Below are 22,893 nucleotides of genomic sequence, written 5' to 3' on the forward strand. Positions count from 1 at the left end.
TTTATTTTCTTCTCTCGTTTTTTTTTTCCACTCTTACGCGGTCCTCCGAGTGAATTCACCATTGAGAGATTGCGGACAATTAGGGCTCCATGCGGTATGTTCGTCCAATAAATCAGAGCTTCATTAGCAATAAATAAGCAAAGGAAAAATGAACAACCAAGTGTTATTAAAAAGCTGACATCGGAATGAATGAAGAAACCATAGCGGATCAGAAGCCGCTTTTATTTTTGTTATCGTTGCTGCCCTTATTATATTTTTACGCGGCTTTGTCGACATTTGACGCGATAATATTAATTCAGCGCTGCCAACAGTTCGAGTAAGCAGCTTATCGAGAGGCCGTCACTCGAGATAAGCGAAATTAGCGTCGAACCGTACAATTTGTAGGAAAAGTTCGATACACTTGAACATATACATGCATTGTAGATACAGCTGCGAACACGGAAAAATAAAATTCAAAAAAAAAGAAAAAGTGTCGCGCGAATGAAATTTTCCTCCTATTGAAGTGGCAACTAGCATTTTGGTGAAAATCAGACAATTCTAGAAGCGAATCAGTCAGAGGACTAACAACCACGCGCAGAGAGAAAAATAAAGTTATAAAAATGTCCTCCAATAAAAAAAGAAAGTGCCCTGGTTCGATGACATACGTCAGTCAAATCGTGACATCTGTCAGTCATGGTTTCGTTGGTTCACCGGCCTCATGCGCTGTCGAAAACGCGGGCGACGTTCTCGGCCACCCGCGCGCGCACGCACGCTTGCTGGTGCCATCGGCTCGCGACTAGCATGTGCGCGCGATCTGTCACACTACCTCCCAAAGTAACACCCACATTACCCTTCGCAGGGACGAGAAATGCATCGCGCGCGCGCGCCAAGCGCGGCTGCAGGGCGAGCGCCCGACGAAGGCGACCCACACCGGACCGGAAACGAAGGTGGGACTTTCAAATCGCCGCGCAGGTCTCGTGCTTAGTGGCGAAGCCGAACCGCTTCCCGGGATCGGAACCAAAACAATGCCACTCCGGACGCGATCCGCGTAACAACCTCCGCAAACTACTCTCCGACAGTTGGTGTCACGTGCTGTAGGAACTAGCTCAAGCCTCGGGCGAGCGACCGGAAATAAAGCGGAGCATCGATCAGCGTTGATAACCTATCAATAGAGACCGGAGATGCACGCATTGGAGAAAAATATTGCTCCCGCTCTCCCGAAAGAAAACGTCCGGTTCCAGACCCATGAATGTGTCGGCAGTTCCGTATTCGAGCAGGAAACCCACTGCGTCCACGAGATTGACGTCAGAAATTCACTCACCTTTAAACGTGGTAGATCAAATTCACTCCAAAACCGCACTGAAGAGCGAGTGCCTGCAGCCATCTTGGCCCAAGACGAATGACAACTAATTGGCCACGTGACCACGCTCTCCGTCTTTACTCCTAGCCCGATCTGGCGCTTGTGTTACGTCTACTTTTGTAGCATTGGAGACGCCGTACATAGCAAATAAAACAACCTGCGTTACATTTTGTAATAATTGCGCTGGTTTAATATATAATTTGCTTAGAATTTGTAACACTTGAATTTCTTGCGCAGCAAAAGCATCTGCTGTCGAGAGTAGGCGTCCGTATCGCAAAATGGCGGCGTCCGGCAAGTGGCGCGATGGAGATAGTTCGTTTTTAAAGAAGTTGTCATTGCACGGCGACAAGTTTTGTTCCTCCATTCACACGCGGATGCTCATAGCTGTTTACGATGATTATCTTGTGGCATGGAGTCAGCATCAGCAGCGCCTGATTGCTGTCAGAACAAAAGTGTTCTCGAACACGGGTGAACAAGATGAATGTCAGGTGTGCGGCTGTTTGTTGATTTCGTTCGTAGTTTGTTATGCGTGCAAATTTCGTGATCTCTGGTCAATGATCTGCAGGAAATGCTGCTTTCCAATCCGCCTGTGTTTGAAGTCGACAACATTCTTGTCGGCTGCACCAAGCACCTGCTGCTCACTGGGCCACGGGGCATAACTGTTGTAGCGCTACCAAAAACGCCGGCCACTTTGCTAAATGAAAAGGAATTGTGCCGGTGAGCGTCTTGCCAGGTTCTGTTTTTACGTGACAGTAGTAAAATAGACGTACTGGAGTCGACGGACGTCTGTGTGCCATATGTCACAGCAGCAAGCTCGCATTTGCATGGTCGCAGGTCGTGGACGCTTGGGGAACATTTCTTCCTGTGTCACAAGGCTGTCTCCCTCGTCGATGTTGCCTGGCACCCCGACAGTGAATCAGGCTGTCACGTCCTCGCTCTCACGAACGACAACAATTTGAGGTACGTTAGTGGTGGACAAAGACATGTAGCTTTTATTTTCTCAATGAACTGAGTTCTGTGTTAAAGTCGGGGAGCTTCAAAAACTCGTTTTCTTCTTGCTCTCTTTTATGGTACAAACAAAATAAAGCAGTGTTTCAGTCTTAACAGGCTTCTCACCGGAGATGCACGCTGAAACTTTCATTTGTAATTTCATATTGTACTGCGCTGTTCAGTGTGGAACAGTGTAGCTGGAGCTATGCGTCAATGTTGCTGATTGCCTTGTTTAAAGGAAAAAAAAAAGCCAAGAAAAGCTGCGCGTTTTTGAGCGTCATTCATCAACACTAGACTTGGGGAAAGCCAGCTTCATCTGACACACTGGGACATGTGCAGACCATTGCCTCTTGTCTATGATTGTGATGATATTATTAATAGTTCTTGGCACACTTGTGTGGAGAGCATAAATTCGGTGCTACAAAAGACATTGGTGAAAATATGAAGTGATTCTGGCAGATTAAAAACAAATTCTCACTCAGGATGCAGTGATTGATAGAGAGCAACCTGCAGTGCAAGTACAAGGATGCTCTACCAAGAGCAGATACCCTCTGTCCCGAATGTGCTGTTCACATGCTTTGAATATGACAGAAGCCAAACATGCGGTCTTATGGTCGCACAATACAGCTGGTACGTGCTGAAAAGAGTTCAAGATATCAGCAGGGTGCCCATGGGAACTGAAAAGAGTTGTTGTTGCGTGAAAGATGATGGCACATACCCACGGTGGGGGATTGGCCAGGGTTTGGTGCAGATCCAGACAGGGAAGGTCTAATCCAAGTGTATCTCAAACGGCTTATCAATTAAGACGATTGTCCCATAGGCACCCTGCTGATATTTTAATCTTTTTTTTGTGCAGGCTGTATGATATTGCAGAGCCGCAATCTGCTCAGCTGGTGCTTCCACTTGGCGGGAACCAAAGCCTCAGCAATGCCATCAGTGCCTCTGTCGGGGATGCCGCGGTCAGCTTTGACTTCGGTGACTTGTCACCTGGTGGCAAGTCTCGGCAGGTCTTTGTGCTCATGGGAAGTGGAGACATCTACTTGACTCACGTTTCACCACGGGATGACAACAGGTAACAGCTGCAATGATGTTTCAGTTTTATTTCTGTGCCTCCAGGCCGAACCCACTTTGCAACGCTATCCTAATCTTTCTGCGAGGCAGATGACTTTGTAGAATCTTTGAAACTGCCTTGCTTTGAGCTCTCCATTGCAAAAACCCAACATTCTTAGAGCTCCTTGGTTGTGCAAAAGCCTCCTGCCATGTCTCATTTTGTTTGTCATATTTTTTTTATGTGAAACGTCTTTTAATTGAAAAGTATTGATGGGTGTGGCGTCCATTTTTATACCTCAGCTTTTAATGCATTAGCATTAGAATGGCCATTATTGGAAAAAGACACTTTTTTCAATAATGGCCGTTCTAATGCTAATGCTTGTGTGTGAAGTCTCGGTTGGCATGCTTTAAAATGGAGAGGCAAATCTCCTCGCAATCTCGTCTCCACTTTCAGGGGAAATGGTGAAGAGGAAAAACGATGAGGTAAGGGAGGTGATGGGTGGCAAGAGGAACACCACAGTTGCCAATCACTAGAGGTGCGGGGAGAGTGGAGAAGGTGTAAAGTGTGATTGCTGGATTTGATCGGGAGAGTGGAGGGAGGTATGGCATGTCACACGGTGATATGGTGATCTATGGACTGGATCACACTACCAGCTCGCATGGTCTGAATCCGTCAGTGGCTACGGCTGCTCCGTCTGGAGGAACGTCAATACTGTAACACATACTCTGCTGCATAAATCACTCCGATCATCTGTGAATATTTTAATGCAGCAATGTATACTAAGGCTTGCATACCGTGTCCTGACCCACTTTTTTATTTGCACTGCAGAGGTGTGGATAACCCGATAAATTACATCATACTGGTCTTGCGCGTGTTAACAAATTGGTTCTTCTCTCTTCGCCTTCTCTATAATCAGATCCTACCTGCAGCCAGTGCTTGGTCCACTGAGCATGCAGCCTCAAGCGGAGGACAACTATGGCGTTGACGGCTACTCACTCATTTGTCTGCCAGCTCCTGTTCCTCTGCTGGCGATTGCAACCACTGGGGGCACTCTCTACCACTGCCTCGCTATTGGCACACAAGATGTGAGTGGTGTTGACATTCCATTATTTGCTTTGATGTTGTTTTCTTTCAAATGGTCAGTCTACTGCTGGAGATGAGTGATGAAAAATTGCCATGTTTGGGTCAAACTTGCCCTATCCTGGTAAAAATGAGTGCAGAACAGGTGCCTTTTTCAGGAATTTATAATTTAAGTGAGCAGCAAAGGCCTCCAGTGGTGGTGGCAGTGGTAGGAATGCTGTGCCAATTGTGCCACGCTGCACTGTTTAGTTAGCCCTGCTGCATATTGCTACAAATGGGAATGTTTTCATTAGGTTACACCAGTTGTATGCCAATGTGCAATTCCAATAACGTAGCTGAGGCCAGGTGGAGGGGGCTGCACCTTATGCATAGGCGTGACTTATTGGTGTAAATGATTGGTGTGTGATGAAACGGGTGACTTGCAGAACCCAATCACATTTCACTTTCACACACTTTTGAAAATGGTGTTAGTACACAGTGGGCATGCGTTCGGCACATCTCAATGGTACTGTCAACATTACCTGAAGCGAAAAATGATACAAAAAAATATGCAGAAGGACCCATTTGAATGCATTCAAAATGGACAGCAGCAGTTTTCATGCAGCTATTCTTTCTGCCACCTATGCCACTACCAGTCTATGCTTAAAGCATGCCGGATTTGACCTCTTGACTCCCATTGTTGCCTGCTTTGTCTCATATTCCCATTTCCTCCATAGGGTACTATTCCACATGTTGGGCTTTTTTTTTTCAAACCTCATCTACTCATGAAAGAAGTTGCAGAGGAATTTCCATAAGTGTAAAATGTTGCACATGTTGTTTCATGAGAATATGGAGCACAAGAATCTTGGTGCACTTATGACACATGCAACCAGAATTCTCTTATCACAATTCAATTTCCCAGTTGTTTTGTTGTCTGTGCTCATGAGGTTCTGTTTTTTATATTATCTGTTGAAAGAACTCGGGCTTCTGTGCTGCTAGTTGAGAGGCATTTTTACATTCATGACTATCAACGTTTCTGCCTTGATCCCTGGATTTGGTCCGTTGCTACAAAACATGGTGAGGCTGTAACAAATTGACTTTTTGCCTGGTGCAAAGCATGCTCGAAGCACTCATCACCATTCTCACCACTGTAGTGGTGACACGCTGTGTCACCACTCTGAATCGGTATGCTACGCTTCACATTTCATGGATACTACCCAACACCAAACAGAGGGGTAAATTGTGTCAAAGTGCATATTAAGCAGCTTACTTTTTTTTTTTTGCTCTTGGAACTGGTTATAATCTCTTGTGCAGTTTCAAGAAGGTAGCCGTTGATGCTCTGAGTTCCTGATTAGTGTAGAAGCATAAGTTGCTGACCAGCTGGTACATGCTTGACTGAAGTGTCTTCAGGACTTCTTATTGAGGTAAACATGCCCAGTGGATATAGCATATCGGTGAATATGGAATATACATGGAGAGATGCAGGCAAAGAGGGCAACCTACAGCCTTCTCACTGAGGAGGAAATTTGTTGTAATATAAGCAAATTGACCTAGGTTTTTTGAGGCGGAGGAGTGGGTGGCTGGAGGGCGGTTCCAAAAATGTTTTGTGCATACAGGTGCTTCCTTTGGATTGACCTTCTCAACAGCATGTTCCCTGCTTACTGCCATATTTTTTAAGACTGCTACTAGATTTAGAAGGGCCCCCCTTGAATTTGGCGAGTTGTCATATGCAACAGTTAAACCGAACCGTGCCTCCTCGGCTGTGTCAGCTAAAGGAACTGGTCATGAGCTCAATGTAGTGCTCACAAACAAAGCGCAAAGGTGAGCTCCTTTACTTCCGTTAATGTTCCTCAGTCAAGTTATTGCCAAGTAATTCTACAGCCTGCATTGGAAGAGAGTCAGCACCTCGCCTAAGCCTCGCGTTTGGCTGTGATTCGCGAGATGCTTGGAGATTTGAGAAACCCTTAGCGCGACTCCTTTAAGAACTGTGTTGAGCTGGCCGTCTGGCCTCCAAAAAGGTTGCAGTACACTGTCCATATCCTTCCTCTGCAAAGGGAGATGGTAGGCAGGTGACAGAGGTCTCACAGAGGGATTAACACTTGAAGTCGAGTCGAATATTCCTGAAGTACTCGGAGCCATCTTCATTGTACGGACAACTCAATGTAGCGGCCTTGCCCGATAACCATAAGTTGCCATCTTTACTTGGTTGCTAAACATCTTTCAGGCTCTGTGAAGGACTGATTGCACCTTGCAGTGCAGCATGTGGACTCAAGAGGGTCCAGATGTGGGATGTGAATCTTTTCATTACTGTGCCTATTAAAGTCAATGAGCACACAGGTGTGCTGTCATGCTGGAGTGAAATTCAAATGGATGTTCAGCGAGAACAGTTAATCCTTTATTTCTGAGGTTGCAATATTGTAACATAGTTTAAGGAACTAGTTAGGCCTGAAAGCATATGTAAGAGTTGTGGCAGTTGTTTTACCTTCATAAAAGTGTATGTTGGCATTGCTGCACATTCCACAAAATTCTACTTTCTCATTCATGCATTGCTGCCATCAGTTTTGGTCCCCATTGGGTGAAATTTGCAGGAGAATGTATTAACTAATGAAACTAATCATTTTAGTGCCAACTGTATGTATGATCTAGCCAGTGTGACAGTTGTATTGCAATTGAGCTTGCGACTTGCTAATTTTTAGCCACTGGGTAGCTCTGTGAAAGGTATTAATTGAAAGTAATTTCCCCTGAACGCCATGTCTTGTATGTTTTGAATTTTTTGCAGAATTCTCCTCTTGGTGCCAGTGAGGAACAGGAGAAAAATGGGGAAGTAACATTGTACGTGCTTGAGAAAATCAAGCTGGAGTTGACTTTTTCGCTGCCCAGGGCTGAAGAAGAAACCTTCTCCTGCCCCATTCGACTATACAAAGGTAATTGTAGCTGAAATTCATTGCACTTAACTGCAATCACTACATTTGCAACAACCTGATAACTTATACTAATTTGTCTTGTACTGTGGCAGAAATTTTCTGTATTTGCGTTTTCAGAGTCAGGGCTTTCGTTGCAGCAATTTCCATTAAATTCCTGTTGTTTTAATGCATCAGAGTTCATATTTAATCTTGTAAACGTTTTTGCATACCTACTTCAGTCTTTTGTGGCAGAGAAGGTGGCATTGACTAGTTTAATAAAATTATCTTCATAAATGACAAGATATGTATGTTTAATAAGTGTTAAGTTACATAAAATTAATGCCAGTTGAATGTTTCCTTTAATGCATGCAGATAAAATACAGGTTTGTAAAACTAAAATACGGAGAACGCTTGTTATTTTGAACTTCATTAATTTATATTTCTGGATAATTTCAACTGTACAATTTGGTCCATCCACGCTCTTTTGGAGTAGTCAATGGGGTATGTATAGCACAGCCTGTTAGTTTGAGCGTGAATTAGTTCTGCAACTGATAATTTGAACTATGTGTTGTGACGCCTAAGCAGCCAGGGCACACAGACAATCGAGCACCGCACCTGTGAGGATGCACCATCTCTTTGTAGGAGATATGGAGTGTGTAAAAACTACGTGTATGGCCAAGAGAGGTGGGTGGAGGGAGGGAAGCGGTGACGTTCCGGCGGAATTGTGGCTAGGGCAATGTAGCTGCATAACCTCCAAGATTTTTACCCAACTTGCTTGTCGTCTGTGATCTCAAAGGCTTCAATAGCTTGCTGTGTTAGTTTGTTGAGCAGTGGATGATGCGACTAGTGCCAAGATACAGTGAATCACGCATGTGCAACATCGCCGGCACTTGCAAAACCACAGTTGTGCACGAAACCGTGACGTGTGTGAGTCTCAGTTTTCCAGTGCTTTTTGCATCACGTTACCATCCGACTCATTGCAGCAGCGCTGGCAGCAGTTATGCAATGTTAAGCCTATACTGCGTACAACATTGTGGTGATTTAGAAATGTCTGTCTACATTGGATTGTTGTCAAGGCAAGATATCATCTAAAAGCAGGCTTGTTGCAACTTTTTGCAACTTGGGGTCACAAAGCCAGAAAATCGAGCAACATGTGACTGTCTAGCAACTCTTGCCTTTGGGGAGTCATGCAACCTCCACAGTTTGCAAGTGTGAACTTACAAGTCACCAAGGTTGCATGGCAGTTTAGGTCGAAAAGCAGCAGTAGCAGGATGGTCTCGCGCTGCTCAGTCTTCCAGTCTTGCGGCCGTATTCAGAGGTGGTCGCACGACCTTCGCGACTCCAGTATGGCCTTGCACTGCATTAGTTGGGATGTGCTGAACACTGCCCACATCCTCATATTTGAAAGAGGAGGAGAGGGAGCCCTCTGTGCTATGCTCATTTTACAACAGAAAGTGTAGGTCGTTGCCTTCCACGGAAAAAAAAGAAAGAGAGGGTATCACGTAATTTTTTAGAGCAATAAAATTGGGTATTCTCACTGACCACTTCTCGATCACAGTATACCACATTTTCTGTTCACTTTCGTTAGGTCAAACTCCAGTCAATTCAAACTGGATTATATCTGTGAGGAGTTCGAGTTAATAGGCCTTTACTGTACTAATATTCACCAAATCAAAAAAAAAATCATAGAATTGCAAAACTTGTATTGGAAATTGGGTCATGTAGGGTGCTCACTGTTATAATTGGAAAGAAAAACTTGTAGGGTGTGGCAGTGAGGTAATAATTTTAAAGGTTAGTATCCTTACCATCGATATTGCATGCAACATTTAGTGCTTGGAGTATTTTATTGAGGTACAACCCATTTTATAGAAACTTGTGATTTCATGTTCCAGGTCACAATGTGCATGACCAGTCAAAGCTTTGCCGATGAAGAATGCATGTTGTCTTAATCTCTTAACACTCATCGTGTGCCATCTTAAAATGAACTGTAACACATTGCTGTTTCATTTTTTTTCATTCTAGACCCCACCAACCTTCAGCGCTACATCTGTGTTCACAACTCGGGTGTTCATGCTGTGGCCGTGCCATTTATTGACCACCTGCAGGCATTTGCTGAGGACAGTAAGCATTGCCATGATGAATTCCTATGCTAAGATTGGGTGACCATCTGTTGTTGGGTTTTATGCTGTATTTCAAAGCATTTCAACGACAGAAGTCGGTCTTGTTGGTTTGTCTGAGCCTTGTTACAATGCCTTAGCTTACATAATAGACCGGCAGGGGTTGTTCTTTAAGCAAATGTTAATGGATTGCAGTGCATGCACTTTAGGGTGTGTGTGTTCCGAGAGTGCTCATGAACCAGAAATTTTCTACTGTACCATCCATTTGTAGTTTTCTAGTGTCTGGTAATAGCATTTGAACCTATTCCTACTTGGGCGTCATGATTGAAAACCAGTGCCTTAAGCTATTCTACTCCAGATACTCTGGAGACAGGTCTTGATACCTTAGGGCGGGCGCACACTAGAGGGAAAACGCACAACGCAGAACGTTTTCCGCGCGCCGCTTCCCGCACAAGCCCGTTTTTCTCCCGCAGACAGCCTGCTGTGCCGTCCCGCAGAGCGATGGGTCCGGTAGCTATTTTTCCCGTGCCGCTGACGAGAACAGCCAATGGGCGCCAACCGTGAACCGTGACGTCAGTCCCAGTTCAGTGACCCCGTCGGCAAAGGCGGAGGCTGCGCGCGTCCTGCTGGGCACTCGGCGGTTGCTTTGCCGGCATGAACATGCAACTTGAGACGGTGCAGAAGCGACGGTGTAGAAGCAGCGAACAAACAAGTATAAGTACGTTTACTGTAGCCAACAGCTCATCGTTCGAACCAGCCATCCTCGTGACAAAAAGGGCGACGGTAGGAGAGTAGCAGCAGACGATCAAGACGATGACGCGGGAAAAGAGTGTGCTTTCCAGTCTACTCTGGTGTCACGTGACTATCCCCTTCTCTTTCTGCTCGTTCGGGTCCTCCCTCAATGCCTCCTCTCTCTACATTGCAAGACAACCGCAGCGAGAAAACGCGCCCAGTGTGAGCGTCATTCCGAGGAGCTGCGACGCAGCGTCGACATTGACGCTGTGCCGCTGCGGGAAGTTTCCCGCTAGTGTGAGCACGCCTTTAGAGAAACCCTTGTGACAATGGGTGCGTCATACATCACTTGCATAAAGTATGCTACTGGATACTGCAGGAGCAGGTTAAAATGAAAGTATCAGGGAAAGTACTTGTTTTAAAATACACTCTACAATAACTAACTGCACGTTTTTAAACAGTGCTACTGCAAATGCTAGGCAAAAATTTATGCCTCTCTCAACCTTCTTTTCTTACCCTCACTGTTTTTCCTCTGTTGCACATGATGCAAGCTTTTTGTTTACTGGACTAAGTTGAAACTAGATAAGTTTCCCATGGCAGTAGTGGTCGCACAGCTTTAAGTTGTGTGCAAGTGCTTGACTGTAGTAAAATTTTCTTTGCGGCATACTTTCCTTCCAGACACGGAGCAGCAGATGGCATCAAAGCTTTACCCTGAAAGCTCGATAGTGGAAAGCCTGCTGTGTACTCGTGCCTTGGCTAGCAGCAAGCCTGCACCTCCTGTTGGTGTGGCCCTGGTGCCCGACCATCCGGGGCCTCTGCTTGTCATCCTGACGGCTGCCTGGAAGCTAGTAACCATAACCCTTATGTGAGTCGGCCACAGTGCAGTAGTGGTGGGCATGCCTGCTCTGCAGGAAGAGCTGCAGTAGAGAAGGTGTTCTCAATCTTTTTAGCCTCCGGAAATCCCACTGGGCTGTGAAGGTCTTGAAGAACCCAACGTGTCTTAGATTTCGTTCTTTCCTGCCTAATGTGCTTGCAAAAATGAGCATTCAGCTGATATTGGAGTACTACCTAGTTAATTCGGATTTCAAGGGAGTGGAAATAAAAGTCCAAATTATTCGGATTACCAATTGTTTCCCACAAAATTGCCAGAAACCATTCACATCACAGAAAATTTATTCTGTGAAAAATTGAGCAGTGGTCTTATGCTTATAAAATGAGAACTACGCTGTAGCAATGATTTTTCACAGTTCCATCAAATGCTTTTCTGTGTGTGCACTGCTGGGGAAATGATGCCTTCTGTAAGGTGCAGTGCTGTAGCAGCACAGTATGTCGTCCCATGTGGTGGTGTCGCATGCGAGGCTGCTTCACTTGGCTTCACCGCATTAACAGCGATAGGCACGTGATAAGTGCAAAGTTTCGGTGCGCTGAGGCCGGATTCTTGTGTGATTGGCTTTCTCAACCAATTAACCGCATTAACAGCGATAGGCACGTGACAAGTGCAAAGTTTCGGTGCGCTGAGGCCGGATTCTTGTGTGATTGGCTTTCTCAACCAATTGGCTTCGGCCTGCGTAATTGGCTGCCGCGCTGCCCAGTTGCGTGAACTGAAGCCAACCACGCAAGTGTCCGGCCCCTGGAAGAACTGGAACATCACACAGGCGGAAGTGAAGGAAACGTGTGTCAACCAAAGAACGGTGAGATGTTTTCTGAGAATAAAAATAAAAGACTAGAGAAGTGTCAAAGTTCAAAACCAGGTGTGACGGGGCTCGGCTGGCTGACATGCTGCGGCCAGTAGCCACTGTCGTCATGAGGTGGTGTGAAGCTCAGGATAGCAATACTGAAATCATGCAGCCAAACTTGGAGTCAATTGGCAGGGTCCCTCAGACTGTCGCCAAACCTGTTACTGTGCACATGTCAAAGGTGCACAGGCTGCAATGCACCATGAAATTGAGCTTGAGGAGGGATAATTCAACAATCACTTGCCATGCTAGACTTGCAGGAGGGATAATTCAACAATCACTTGCCATGCTAGACTTGCACAAGCATTGGCCAGGGCTGTCTGTGTGGCAGTGGACTGTGTGCGCTCAGTGATGCCCTAGCATGCTTCGCATCAGAGCTGCAGCAGAAGGTGCTTTGGCGCAAGCCATTGTTTATCATAAAAGGCCTAATCTTGTTACCAGTTTACAACAACTCGGTAACCTTCAGCAGCGAAGCGAGAGGGAAGGCAGGCCAGGACATTGGTTGTTGCACAAATGAGTTACAAGTCTCTGGGTTCCACTGTAGTCGGGGAAAAAAACAGAGTGAAAAAAATGTCCCTTTCACGTAAGGGCTGCACCCCACAATCATTTTGAAAAAATTTAAGGGGCGCTTAATTGCATTATGTGTTTTCAGTGTGTTAGCATGTACCGATGTAATAGGTGTGAAGTTTCTAGGCAGACTTTGCCTATTTGTCTCTAAAAAATGTTTCCGACACACCACTTCAATGTTCTGCTTCTGCTGCTTTGTCGTTGAAGCAGAATCACTTGTAGAAGGTCCAGGATCCATTGGAGCACGTTACAATTTAAACAGCTCACCTCATGAGGCACAATCCTAACTGCCCGTGAAACTTCTTCATTCTTCTTCTTAGTCATTCTTTCATTTGAGTCATTGATCATCATTTGATTTTGCTGAGTCATTCATCATTTTTCATTTTCGCTGAGTCATTCTTAGTCATTACTCATTTTACAAAGTCCCTACTTTAATAACGTTTTTTTTTGTTTAGCTGGGTTCTTCCCATGGCAGACACCTTCTGGCCTCTCCCTGCTCTCTCCTACAAGTGGAGAGGGTGATCTCTCTCCACTTTTGCACCTGCCAACCGTGGCAAGTGGCCCTTCCGTGTATGCAAGCTTACATAGGCCGACATCTGTTGGTGCTCACAATGGGACCTCTTACGCTGACACATTTAAGAAAGTGTGGCGCTTACGCGATTGTACACGGTAGCTTTATATGCTTGGCAATGGACAGTTGGACCTGTTGGGATATTAACAAAAAAATAATAATAATAAAGCAAGTGCACAGAATCACTATCTTATCTGTTGCATGTGTCTGTGCCTCCTATGTTTGTGCTGTCATTTTCTCCACATACAAGAACCCTGTCTTTGTGCCTTTTGAAACTGCAGGCAGGGTTACCAGAGCTACATGCCAGCACTGCTGTCTCAGAGCCAGATAGATGCGTCGCTACAGAGTGAAGAGGGTGCAAGCGGCGGAGGAAGCCTGCTGGTCCATGTGCAGCAGCTGCTGGGGGGCCGCAGCCTGCCACAGCTTTCGCAGGCAGGGGAGGATTGCACGCCTCAGCAGTGCCTCGAACTACTGCTCACAGCCACACAACGCATTCGTGAACACTGGCTCCAGAAGCTTGAGGCCTGCCAGCTGCTCATTGCTCGCAGGTTAGACAGTCATCTTGGAGAGCATTCTCATTTACCTATTTACTCACGTAATGAACCCACCTTTTCTTTTCATTTTTTTTTTTGGAAACATTGACATCACTTTTCGGGGAGGGTTCATTACGTGGCGAAAAATAAAAAGGATGACAGATTTTTTTGTAAGAGTCGAAATGTCATATTATGCATCCGTCAGTCCGCCTGCCCGCCCGCCCGCTTGTCCATTCGTCCATTATTAACAAAAGCATACGGCCGACAAGTTGCGTCCCTGCGTCACTCACGTTCATATGTTGCCGGTGTTTAGCATCGTACGCTTCAAAAGATGTTTGCTGTGCCGCAGTGCGATCCTGTGATTTTGCTGTAAGTTGGCGGCGGCGGCCAATCACGGCGAGGTAAGTCACGTGGTGGTCAGGAGGCGTCGTTTTTTACGTGAGGTTAACAAAAAAAAGTAACTTCTCATCGATAAAAGTTGGGGATGGGTTCTTTATGCTAGTGGGTTCAGTATGCGAGTAAGTACTTCTCACTGTTTAATTTGTGTCACTTCAATAGAGGGCGCCGCCGCGGTGGCCGAGTGGTTATGGCGCTCGGCTGCTGACCCGAAAGACGCGGGTTCGATCCCGGCCGCGGCGGTCGAATTTCGATGAAGGCGAAATTCTAGAGGCCCGTGTACTGTGCGATGTCAGTGCACGTAAAGAAAACCAGGTGGTCGAAATTTCCGAAGCCCTTCACTACGGCGGCTCTCATAGCCTGAGTCGCTTTGGGACGTTAATCCCCCATAAACCATAAACCAAACTTCAATAGAGGTGCATGAATTACTATTAACTGCAGAAATTGGCTGCAAGTTGAGTCAAATAATTTTTATTACTTCAAATGAAAATGCCAGCAGTTTTAACCGAGAATGAAATGCTTTCTGTTTTTAGCATGGCTGCGAGAAGAAAGAGATTTAGTTTGCAGAAAGCAAATGGCTGTGTGGTGACTGCCCTCCCATAAGCTGGGCACACAGTGTTGCTCCTGCAACTGAAACTTATGTAGTCAAGGGACTCTTAACTCTGGCTAAGGGTGTATCAGAAGTTGAGTGCAAAAAAGTGAGTGCTTGCTGGTAGGGGAGTATGACTGTGGTGACAGCATGGCAATGGAACAGAGGTGACTTGGGAAGTGATATTTTTTGTGAAAAGGTCAGCATCTGCCAATGACATAAGCATGAACTACTGTAGTTTCTGGTATACAGTCCACACCCAGTGTGTAGTGCACAGGGCTCAAAATTGTTTTTTTTCTACTCCACACTCTGTACATAGCACCAGGTTGGGCATTTTTGGTGCTATATTAGGTGACATTGAAAAAGAAAATGCTGTACAGTCTGCACCTATAGATAATCCACAAAGGCCAAAATTATAAATTCTGATTATATATAGCTGTGCCTGGAACTAAGCATAGAACCAGAGAAGCTGGGCTTTAGTGGCCTGTGAATTCTGTAGCACGTAGGGAATTGATGATGATGATGATGATGAATATTTATGGCACCATGGTCCAATGCTTTTCGTCGACACAAGATGGGGTAAGAGACCCACTTGCCAAGCATTTCACTTCATATAAACTGAGCACCTGGCCAGGGAAAAGCTCGCAGCCATTATATTTTACTGGTCGGTACCCTGCAGGCGCTGGGGATTGAACCCCGCATCTGCCGCATGCCAGGCGGATGCTCAAACCACTAGGCCACTACTGTGGTACATAGGGAATTGACGAGGGCTAGAAATTGATCTGCTAGAATGCGAAATTACAGACTTCCACTGTTAGGGCATTCTCTGAAAAAAAAAAAAAAAGTGAAAAAACAAGGTCAACCGTTTTTTTCCGACTAGCTTTGCTTTGCTCTCGTCTTGTTTGATTCTTTTGCGGCTCATTGAAAGCCTTCTTGCAACAAAAAACGAGCATTATATTTGCTGCATGCAGGACCCAGGCTGCTCAGGACCAGCGAGACCTACAGCTGGAAAAGCTAAGCAGAGTGCTGGAAGATTTGGCTGCGCTTCAAAAACGTGACAAGGAGCTCCGATCCAGATATGAAACCGCTTACTCAACACAACAAAGGCTTGTTAAAAGGTGTGCATCTTTAGTGTGCTTTCTTTATTAAGGTTATGCTGAGGAAAGAGAAAAGTAGTTATGTATCTTGTTTAATGCGAACTTCAAGATGACGGGGAAAAAAGTCCATGTCAGCACCTGAAAGGTCGAATTATGGAATGGGCTCCAAGACATAACTGTTTGCATCATGCTAAATTAATTTATTTGTCAAAAACCTAGAAAATGATTGCCTGCTTTTGAGACTAAAATGTGCATCAATGACGACCTTCACAGTTCCATGAAATTATTTTCTGTATACACACTGTCGGGAGTGTCGAAGCGAAACTGTTCCAAAATGACGCATAGTGGCATCTGCAACCTCTTTCACAGTGCAACGCACCAACAGTGTAGCCTGCTCACAAGTAGCAGCATCGCATGTGTGGAGGCTTCACTGCACAAAGAGCAACAACCAGCACATAACGAGCGCACAGTTTCGGCACTGTCAAGAACAGAAGGGTCATGCGGACGGAAGTGAGGGAGACTCACTGACACTGGGACAGCCAGCCACCTTCTGAAAGGAAAAGAAAAGACCAGCGACGCACTGGACAGCGTTTGAAGTGGCACGCAGCTGGGCTTGGCTAGCTCGGTGGCTGATTCACAGGCCAATAGCAATCATCGCTGCGGTGAAGTGCAAAGACGAAACTATGTCGTTGCACTATTTTTCGTCCTTGCAGGGGCCCTCTGATTGTCGTCACACCTGTCGTTGCGTGCACGTCAAAGGTACACTAATGATATGCGTTGCACCTTAATTATGGAAATTCAGATGATTGTGTGCCATGCCAGTTGCGCTTCAACAAAGCGTACTCTGAGCTCCCATTAGCAAGGGTCGATTTATCAAGGGTTTATGGTAGTTTCATTGGCATCCTAAAAACAATAGTTGACTCCAAATGTATTGTTAAAATGCTTGCTGTGACTTGCCTTGCATTTCTTGTTTGGGGATGCATCCTTCATTACAGCTAGCACTATATGCTTCAGCTTTTGTCTTTGTTTACCCTAAATATGCCTTCTGCACGCTGCATTTCTATGAAAAATGCAAATGCACATGCTAGATAGTGTACATATTTCGAAAGCGGCCGTGCCCTCCTACAGACAAGAAGGCACACACCGAAATTTCTGACACTGTAACACAAAGCTGGCTGAGAACCGAACACTGATCATCTTCCAGGGCTGCGCTTTGCCACGATGTGCAGGCTGCTTATTTTACCTTCTGAGCAGTCATTAGGCTTTGTCAAGTGCTGTGCAGTGTCTTTGAGTAAAAACAAAATGTATAATTTGGAAAAGTTTGTGCACCTATGGGCCCTTTGCCAAATTGCAGAAATCAGCTTCTTTGTATAGTGTAAACCCCTTTAACATGGCAGCCAAACGTGTTTGGGGGGCAGAAATTGGGTGCAGCGCTGGAGATTGTCAGAAATGATGCCGTGCGCCTTTCCCGCATGCTTCTGCCTTGTGTTGCTGTGGGGATAAAGGAATCAAGTGCAGCTCTGCCAAGCCATTGCTTCCCAGGTTAAATACATCCTCCCCATGTTGCATTCATGAAGGAAGGGTGAAACACAGCTTTGCCAAGTGGTCTTCAATGCTGCACCTAACTTCTGCTCCTAGGATGGGCTGCACCACCAAGTAAAAGGGGTTTTGCTATGCAGGAAGGCTGGCTTTGGGAGTTTTGCCAAGTGTTTTTTGAGCGGTGGGAATACTACTTCCCACTGGTTCATCGGAAATTTTGGTTAGAAAATCCTGATGTCTTCACAGTAAACTTCTGCATCCATGTCTTGTGTAAAAAACCATGTTAGTAGCCCCTGAACCATGTGTGAAAATTTGCCTGAGAAATGGTTAGATCACTACACCTTTAAAGCTGTCCTTTTTGTATTTCCTGTTTCCATTCTCTGAATGAGCACAGCTATGGCATGTGATGAACACATGGGGTGTCCTTCATGTCATGCAGGGCAGAGGATGTGTTGCACCAGCTCCATTGCCAGGTGCCTGTCCTCTCTGCCGCCGAGGAGGGCATGATAAAGGAGCTGAAGACAATTGAAGAGGAGCTGAAAGGGTATAAGGAGTCGCTGGAGGAAGCTCAAGCCAAGCACCGGTACCAGCAGCAGGGCAGGGGTGATCAGGATCAGGAACCTAACATAACGGTTGGCCGTGGCAGTCCGGCAAGACTGACACCCACCCAAATTACACAGATTCGCAAGGCCCTCAAAGAGGAGTGAGTTTCCCTTCATGCCACAGTTCCCTGCCCTGAACCAGAGCAAATGTGGCTTAGTCCTCTTTAGTCACCTCTTGTTGTTTGCAACAGTCTGGCACATTTGTGGCCACCTTGTGCTCATTGCTGTATCAGTCATACTATATTTCCTGACACCGAGCTTTTCACCTTGTCTGACGATGTAGCCACATGACTTATAACTGGAAGAATGGAGTTGTTGCTTTCTTTCATATTAGCAGCAGTAGATGAATGAGGAACTTTCTTTAATGTAAATGGTTTCGCTTTGTCACTGTCATAGCAGAAAACCTTCATGTTGCTGTCTAGAAAGAAAGTTGTCTAGCTACCACTTAATCAAAGGGGCACATAGGCCAGGGGACAGGTGCACATAAGATTGGTGCAGTGGGAGGAAATGCAGCCATTGGTGTCACATTTCACCCTGAGAGAAAGCATTTATGCACTACAGAACGACCAACTACTCTGTGCAATTTTGATTGCCTTTAACGATGGACATGTGATTAGTCTCATAATCAGGGAAGATGAATAGGAAAGCACAAATTTTAGGCCTAGCATTGTTGCTTTTGTTTTGCCTGAAGTGGCGATGTGGCTGCAGTACCACCAGATTCTGGCTTCGCTATTCTTTTTTTTTGAGAGGTTCCACCTTCTAGCATTGCCTGTCAGGCTGGTTCTGTGTGCTATGTAGAAGTGGCATGGATGGGACAGCCCCTTATCTCTACCTCTTTCTGCGTGTAGCGTAGGGAGGTGAAAGAATGGCTTTCAGAATACCCAGTATTGTCACATTAGGGAGCTTACTTGAGTTCCACTATTTATGAAAGCTCTAAACAACAATTTTGTGGGCATCAAATTGATGTTCAAGTTTACGGCAGCTGTTCACAGCGTTCATTGCATTTTATCTCAGCTACGAAATATATGTATGGCATGGTAAGTGGGGTTTTACGTCTCTCAAGATGCATATGTGTTATGAGAGGGGGCACCTGTGGTAATGTTACGGAAGTAGTTTCTGTGCATATTAATGAACAGTAATAAATTACATTTGTAATGAGGACATACATTTTCAAGGCTATAGAAGTGTTTTGCCTGTTTTTTAAAGGGCAGCTTGAGAGTTTGCTTCACCATTTTCAGATGATGATCACATTATATTAGAGTCCCCTCCCTTCATGGACATGTTTTTTAAAATACTGAGTGGTGCAAATTTAAAAGAGAAAAACTGCGAACCAAAATTGAGCCTAGCTGCATGATCAGAGGCAGTGCTGCATGTGAGACAATATTAATGTTGCAAACATCAATGGCAGAACTCTGGTATGCACATTGAATGGCTAAAGTAGTAACTGCAAGCACTGGCCACATTTGTAAAATGTCCGAAATGACCGAATATATGGCTGATAGTTTTTGTTCAGCTAGTCAGGAGCAGGTATCAACAGGCATAAAATGTTTGCGACGTCAAAAATGCAATGTTGCCAGCAGAAATGGTCTAAACTGAGGTCACGAAAATGGCGAGTTTCAAAATTGATTTGTGCAGAATCTAAGCACCAGACTGTAATTTGACAGAGATGATCAGCGCAGAAAGAAAAACCTATGGTAGAAGTTATCAAAATAAAAGACCCCCCCACAAAATCTTGTACAGCTGCCTTTTATTTTTTTTTTCAATTTGTTGATTATCAAAACATAACGAATCGCACGTTACTCATAACACAAAATTGTTAGTTAACATTTATTACCTGAAGACCATGTATGTACCTCTCCTGCAGTTTCTAGTTAACACATTGCCTTAACTCTCTTTAAAGTGGAAACTGTTGCCTTTTCCAACAATCCGCCATGAGAGGGTGTACCAATGCTGGGCGGAAAGATTTGCTGCTTTAAGTATTGCAGCCACTTAGCTTCGTGTTACTTTTTTTGGTTATTATGATATACTTGGGAACACCTTTTTTTGTTGCACTGCAATGGAAAATGTACTTCTGAAGTAGAGCGATCAACTTTGAGGCTTGTGGAGTTGGCTCGTAAATGCATAACAGCAGCATGCTTGTGAAAACTGCACTTCTGTGGAGGGGAAGTGCAAAAGGTGCCCGTGTGTGCTGTGCAATGCCAGTGCACGTTACAGAACCCCAGGAGATCTACATTAATCTGGAGCCCTCCACTACGGCATCTAACATAGCCCCTGTATATGGCTTTGGGGCATTAACCCCGCAATTTGCAATTTTCTCGTCTTGTACTTGAACCTTTTACTGCAGTGCCACTTAATTTTGCCCCTGAATGCAGACCTTTGTAACCTGATTACCAGATTGTCGAGACATTCTCAAACAGTTATCAAGACGAACTCACCAGTCTGGAAGCCATTTGCTTGAACCAAATATTGCGAGGACTGAGGCATACAAGCATAGTTTTTTTCCGTCGACCGTATCAGACTGGAACTCTCTTCCGGGGGCCATTTTCCTGTCCTCTAGTTTTAGTAAAGCTCTTGAAGATTCGTTAGAGTGATTGCGTATTGTACCTTTTTGTTAATATTATTGATTACAACCTCGTGAACTGTCTTTTCTTGTGCCATTCTTTGTTTACATGACTTCTGTTGCTCCCCCTGCATGGGCCGTGAACGTTCGCTTGCAGTATTCTGAAATAAATATTGCTCGCTGGACTGCTTTTCATCACCTGGCACCGCTCCCTGAGTGTCGCCTTATTCACTAAGCTGCTGCACGCCCCTCCTGCAGGCGCAGTGGATTGGTAGTGCCAGGTACAAAAAGCAGTCCAGCCAGCAGTATGGCAGCAATCAGGTTAAAAAGGGCTATAGCACTGACCCCAAATTGTAGTGTTTGTGCTGGTTGGTGCTCACAGAACACATGAATTACATCATTTACTTTCTTTTCTATTTATTTTCCACAGGGGCGATATGATAACAGAGCTGGTGCAGAAGGTGTCTGCCTTGATGGACTAACGGAGCGTCCATCGTTTGTACATAGGCGCCATAGGTCAATAAAAATGATTTTATTGCGTGGTCCAGTGGTCTCGTTGGTTGTAGTGAACCTGTACATGGTCATTCTGCAGATTCTCGTCTTGTGTTGAGTGGAATAATTCAAGACCTTTTGCTCGATAAAGCTGCTCTGCCACGTAGTACACGCTGGCGTGTAGAACCACCTGTAAACAGGACCACAAAAAAGGGTGCCCTATAAGTGAGGTCAATGGATAATAGTTGACATTGCTGCTCTTTGTGTGTGCCAGGTTCTTGGGTAGATAATGGAAGGTAGTGTACCGTTCATTCGGCAGCTGGTAAGGACCTTTAGGGCGAAGGCCTTTAGGTCAAAAGATGCTTTCACATTCACAGCATGTAAGGACCTTAAGTACCCCCTGCAACTGCACGATATTCCGTGCTTTGCCATGCTAAGTTATCTGCCAATTTTTTTTTCACAGTAAACGGGTGATCACACTTGCTGGCTGCATTTAACTTTGTGGCAAAAGCAATGGAAAAACTTGGAGCCAGCTTGGTTTCTCTGTGAAAAATTCTTTCGCAGGGAGGGGTGTAGTCACCCTCAAAATGACACTAAAGGAAAATACCGAGGCGCAAGATGCCTGCAACTGCTTCCACTCGAGTGAATTCTCCGCCAGCCATGGTCAATATGTAGTTTTCACGCGCAATGCCACTATTTTCCAGTACCAGCTCGTCGCAATGAGCGAAAGGTAACCTGGTGGTTGCTGCCAGGGCATTCCAGCCAATGGCGTCGACCAATTTTCATGACGTTGCAGTTAATCCATGGTTAATCCCCTGTCACGTTAGGTTAATCTTCTATTACGCTAGTTTCCTAAAGGTTAACTACTGATCAACCATAGCGTCGTGAAAGTCTATCGACACCACTGGCTGGAGGGCCTCTTTTCGGGAAGCATTTGCTGCTTCGTTATGGAGTTGTAAAGGAGTGTAGAAGGGGAAACTACTCCCGTTTTGCATGCCACCCAGTCAACCCAATTGAAAAGTCGTGCTCTGCAAATTCAGAAGTGCAACCCAAGCACAAGCTCCCGGGTTCATCCACGGTCTTGCACATGAATGGCGAGGCGTCTTGATGGTGATCAGCAGTATTTTGGTGTCATCTGTTGATAAATATCGCAAAAGGAGGAGGAAGAATGAGCTTTACTGGAAAATAAAAAGAATTTAAAATTGACAGGACACTTACCGTCTAGTAATCCGAGATTTGGCCACAGCTATAAAAAGTATTGATATTTTACGACGTGTTCAGATAAATATGAGAGCAACTTCATATCTTTATAGCTCCAGGCGGGTCTCTTTAGTTTTCCACACACACCCGTTTTTCGACTTGCTCTCCTATCCATTGCGCCACTCTAGGCATCCGGTGCCACCGATGACTCCAGAGGCATGTTTCGCAGCAGCTGTCGCAGATGGACCGTGCTACGTTCCTCCGCTCTGGCCATACTTTCCCTCCTCCTATGGTAACCGCTCTCCAGGTTACATATTCCAGTCTTCTTGACATACCAGCCTCCTTACACGGTACCCTCCTTCCTGAGCAACTACCCTTCATGTGGCTCCCGTAGCAACCACCCTCCGCTTGCGCCTTACGCTCTCTCCGTACCTTCTTCCTTCCACGGCAACCACCCTCCATTTAAGCTTCCCTGTGCTCTCGCTACCCACTTCCCATGGTAACCATTCTACGGCTGGCAATTCCTTCGCTCACATCCTCCTCCTTCCACAGTAACCACCTTCCGGACAGTTCCCGCGGTAACCACCCTCAGATTACGCTTTCCTGCGCTCTCCCCATACTCTCCTCCTTCCAGGGCAACTATCATCTGGTTGGAGATTCCTCCGCTCTCGCCACATCCTCCTTTACATTGCGCGGACCGCTCCCTTGGTAGCCACCCTCCGGTTACGCCTTCCTACTCTCTCCTTCCAAGCGGTAACCGTTTTCCTGCCAGGGTGAATACCCTCCGGCCACTGGTTGCGTTTTACGCTGTCACCATACC

At 45.6% G+C, this 22,893-nt stretch overlaps 1 protein-coding gene across 1 annotated transcript; it reads left to right on the forward strand.

The window, feature by feature from the left end:
• Window positions 1–1,605: 1,605 nt before the first annotated feature.
• On the forward strand, window positions 1,606–20,923 carry mbo (Nuclear pore complex protein Nup88). Its single transcript, XM_077654374.1, has 12 exons — window positions 1,606–1,827; window positions 1,905–2,056; window positions 2,174–2,299; window positions 3,186–3,401; window positions 4,297–4,465; window positions 7,219–7,363; window positions 9,365–9,463; window positions 10,870–11,056; window positions 13,347–13,613; window positions 15,555–15,701; window positions 17,659–17,922; window positions 20,812–20,923. Exons 1-12 carry the CDS (start codon window positions 1,618–1,620, stop codon window positions 20,861–20,863), a joined length of 2,034 nt encoding a protein of 677 aa, XP_077510500.1. The 5' UTR covers window positions 1,606–1,617; the 3' UTR covers window positions 20,864–20,923.
• The last annotated feature ends 1,970 nt before the right edge of the window (window positions 20,924–22,893 follow it).

This window comes from Amblyomma americanum, chromosome 2 (genome assembly GCF_052857255.1).
Source record: "Amblyomma americanum isolate KBUSLIRL-KWMA chromosome 2, ASM5285725v1, whole genome shotgun sequence".
Classification (NCBI taxonomy): domain Eukaryota; kingdom Metazoa; phylum Arthropoda; class Arachnida; order Ixodida; family Ixodidae; genus Amblyomma; species Amblyomma americanum.

Bases quoted from the DNA above. Each gene is read 5' to 3' on its own strand.
- mbo (XM_077654374.1), top strand. From the start codon at position 1,618: ATGGCGGCGTCCGGCAAGTGGCGCGATGGAGATAGTTCGTTTTTAAAG. The intron at 4,466-7,218 runs GTGAGTGGTGTT...AATTTTTTGCAG, and splicing joins TCGCTATTGGCACACAAGAT to AATTCTCCTCTTGGTGCCAG. The intron at 7,364-9,364 runs GTAATTGTAGCT...TTTTCATTCTAG, and splicing joins CCCCATTCGACTATACAAAG to ACCCCACCAACCTTCAGCGC.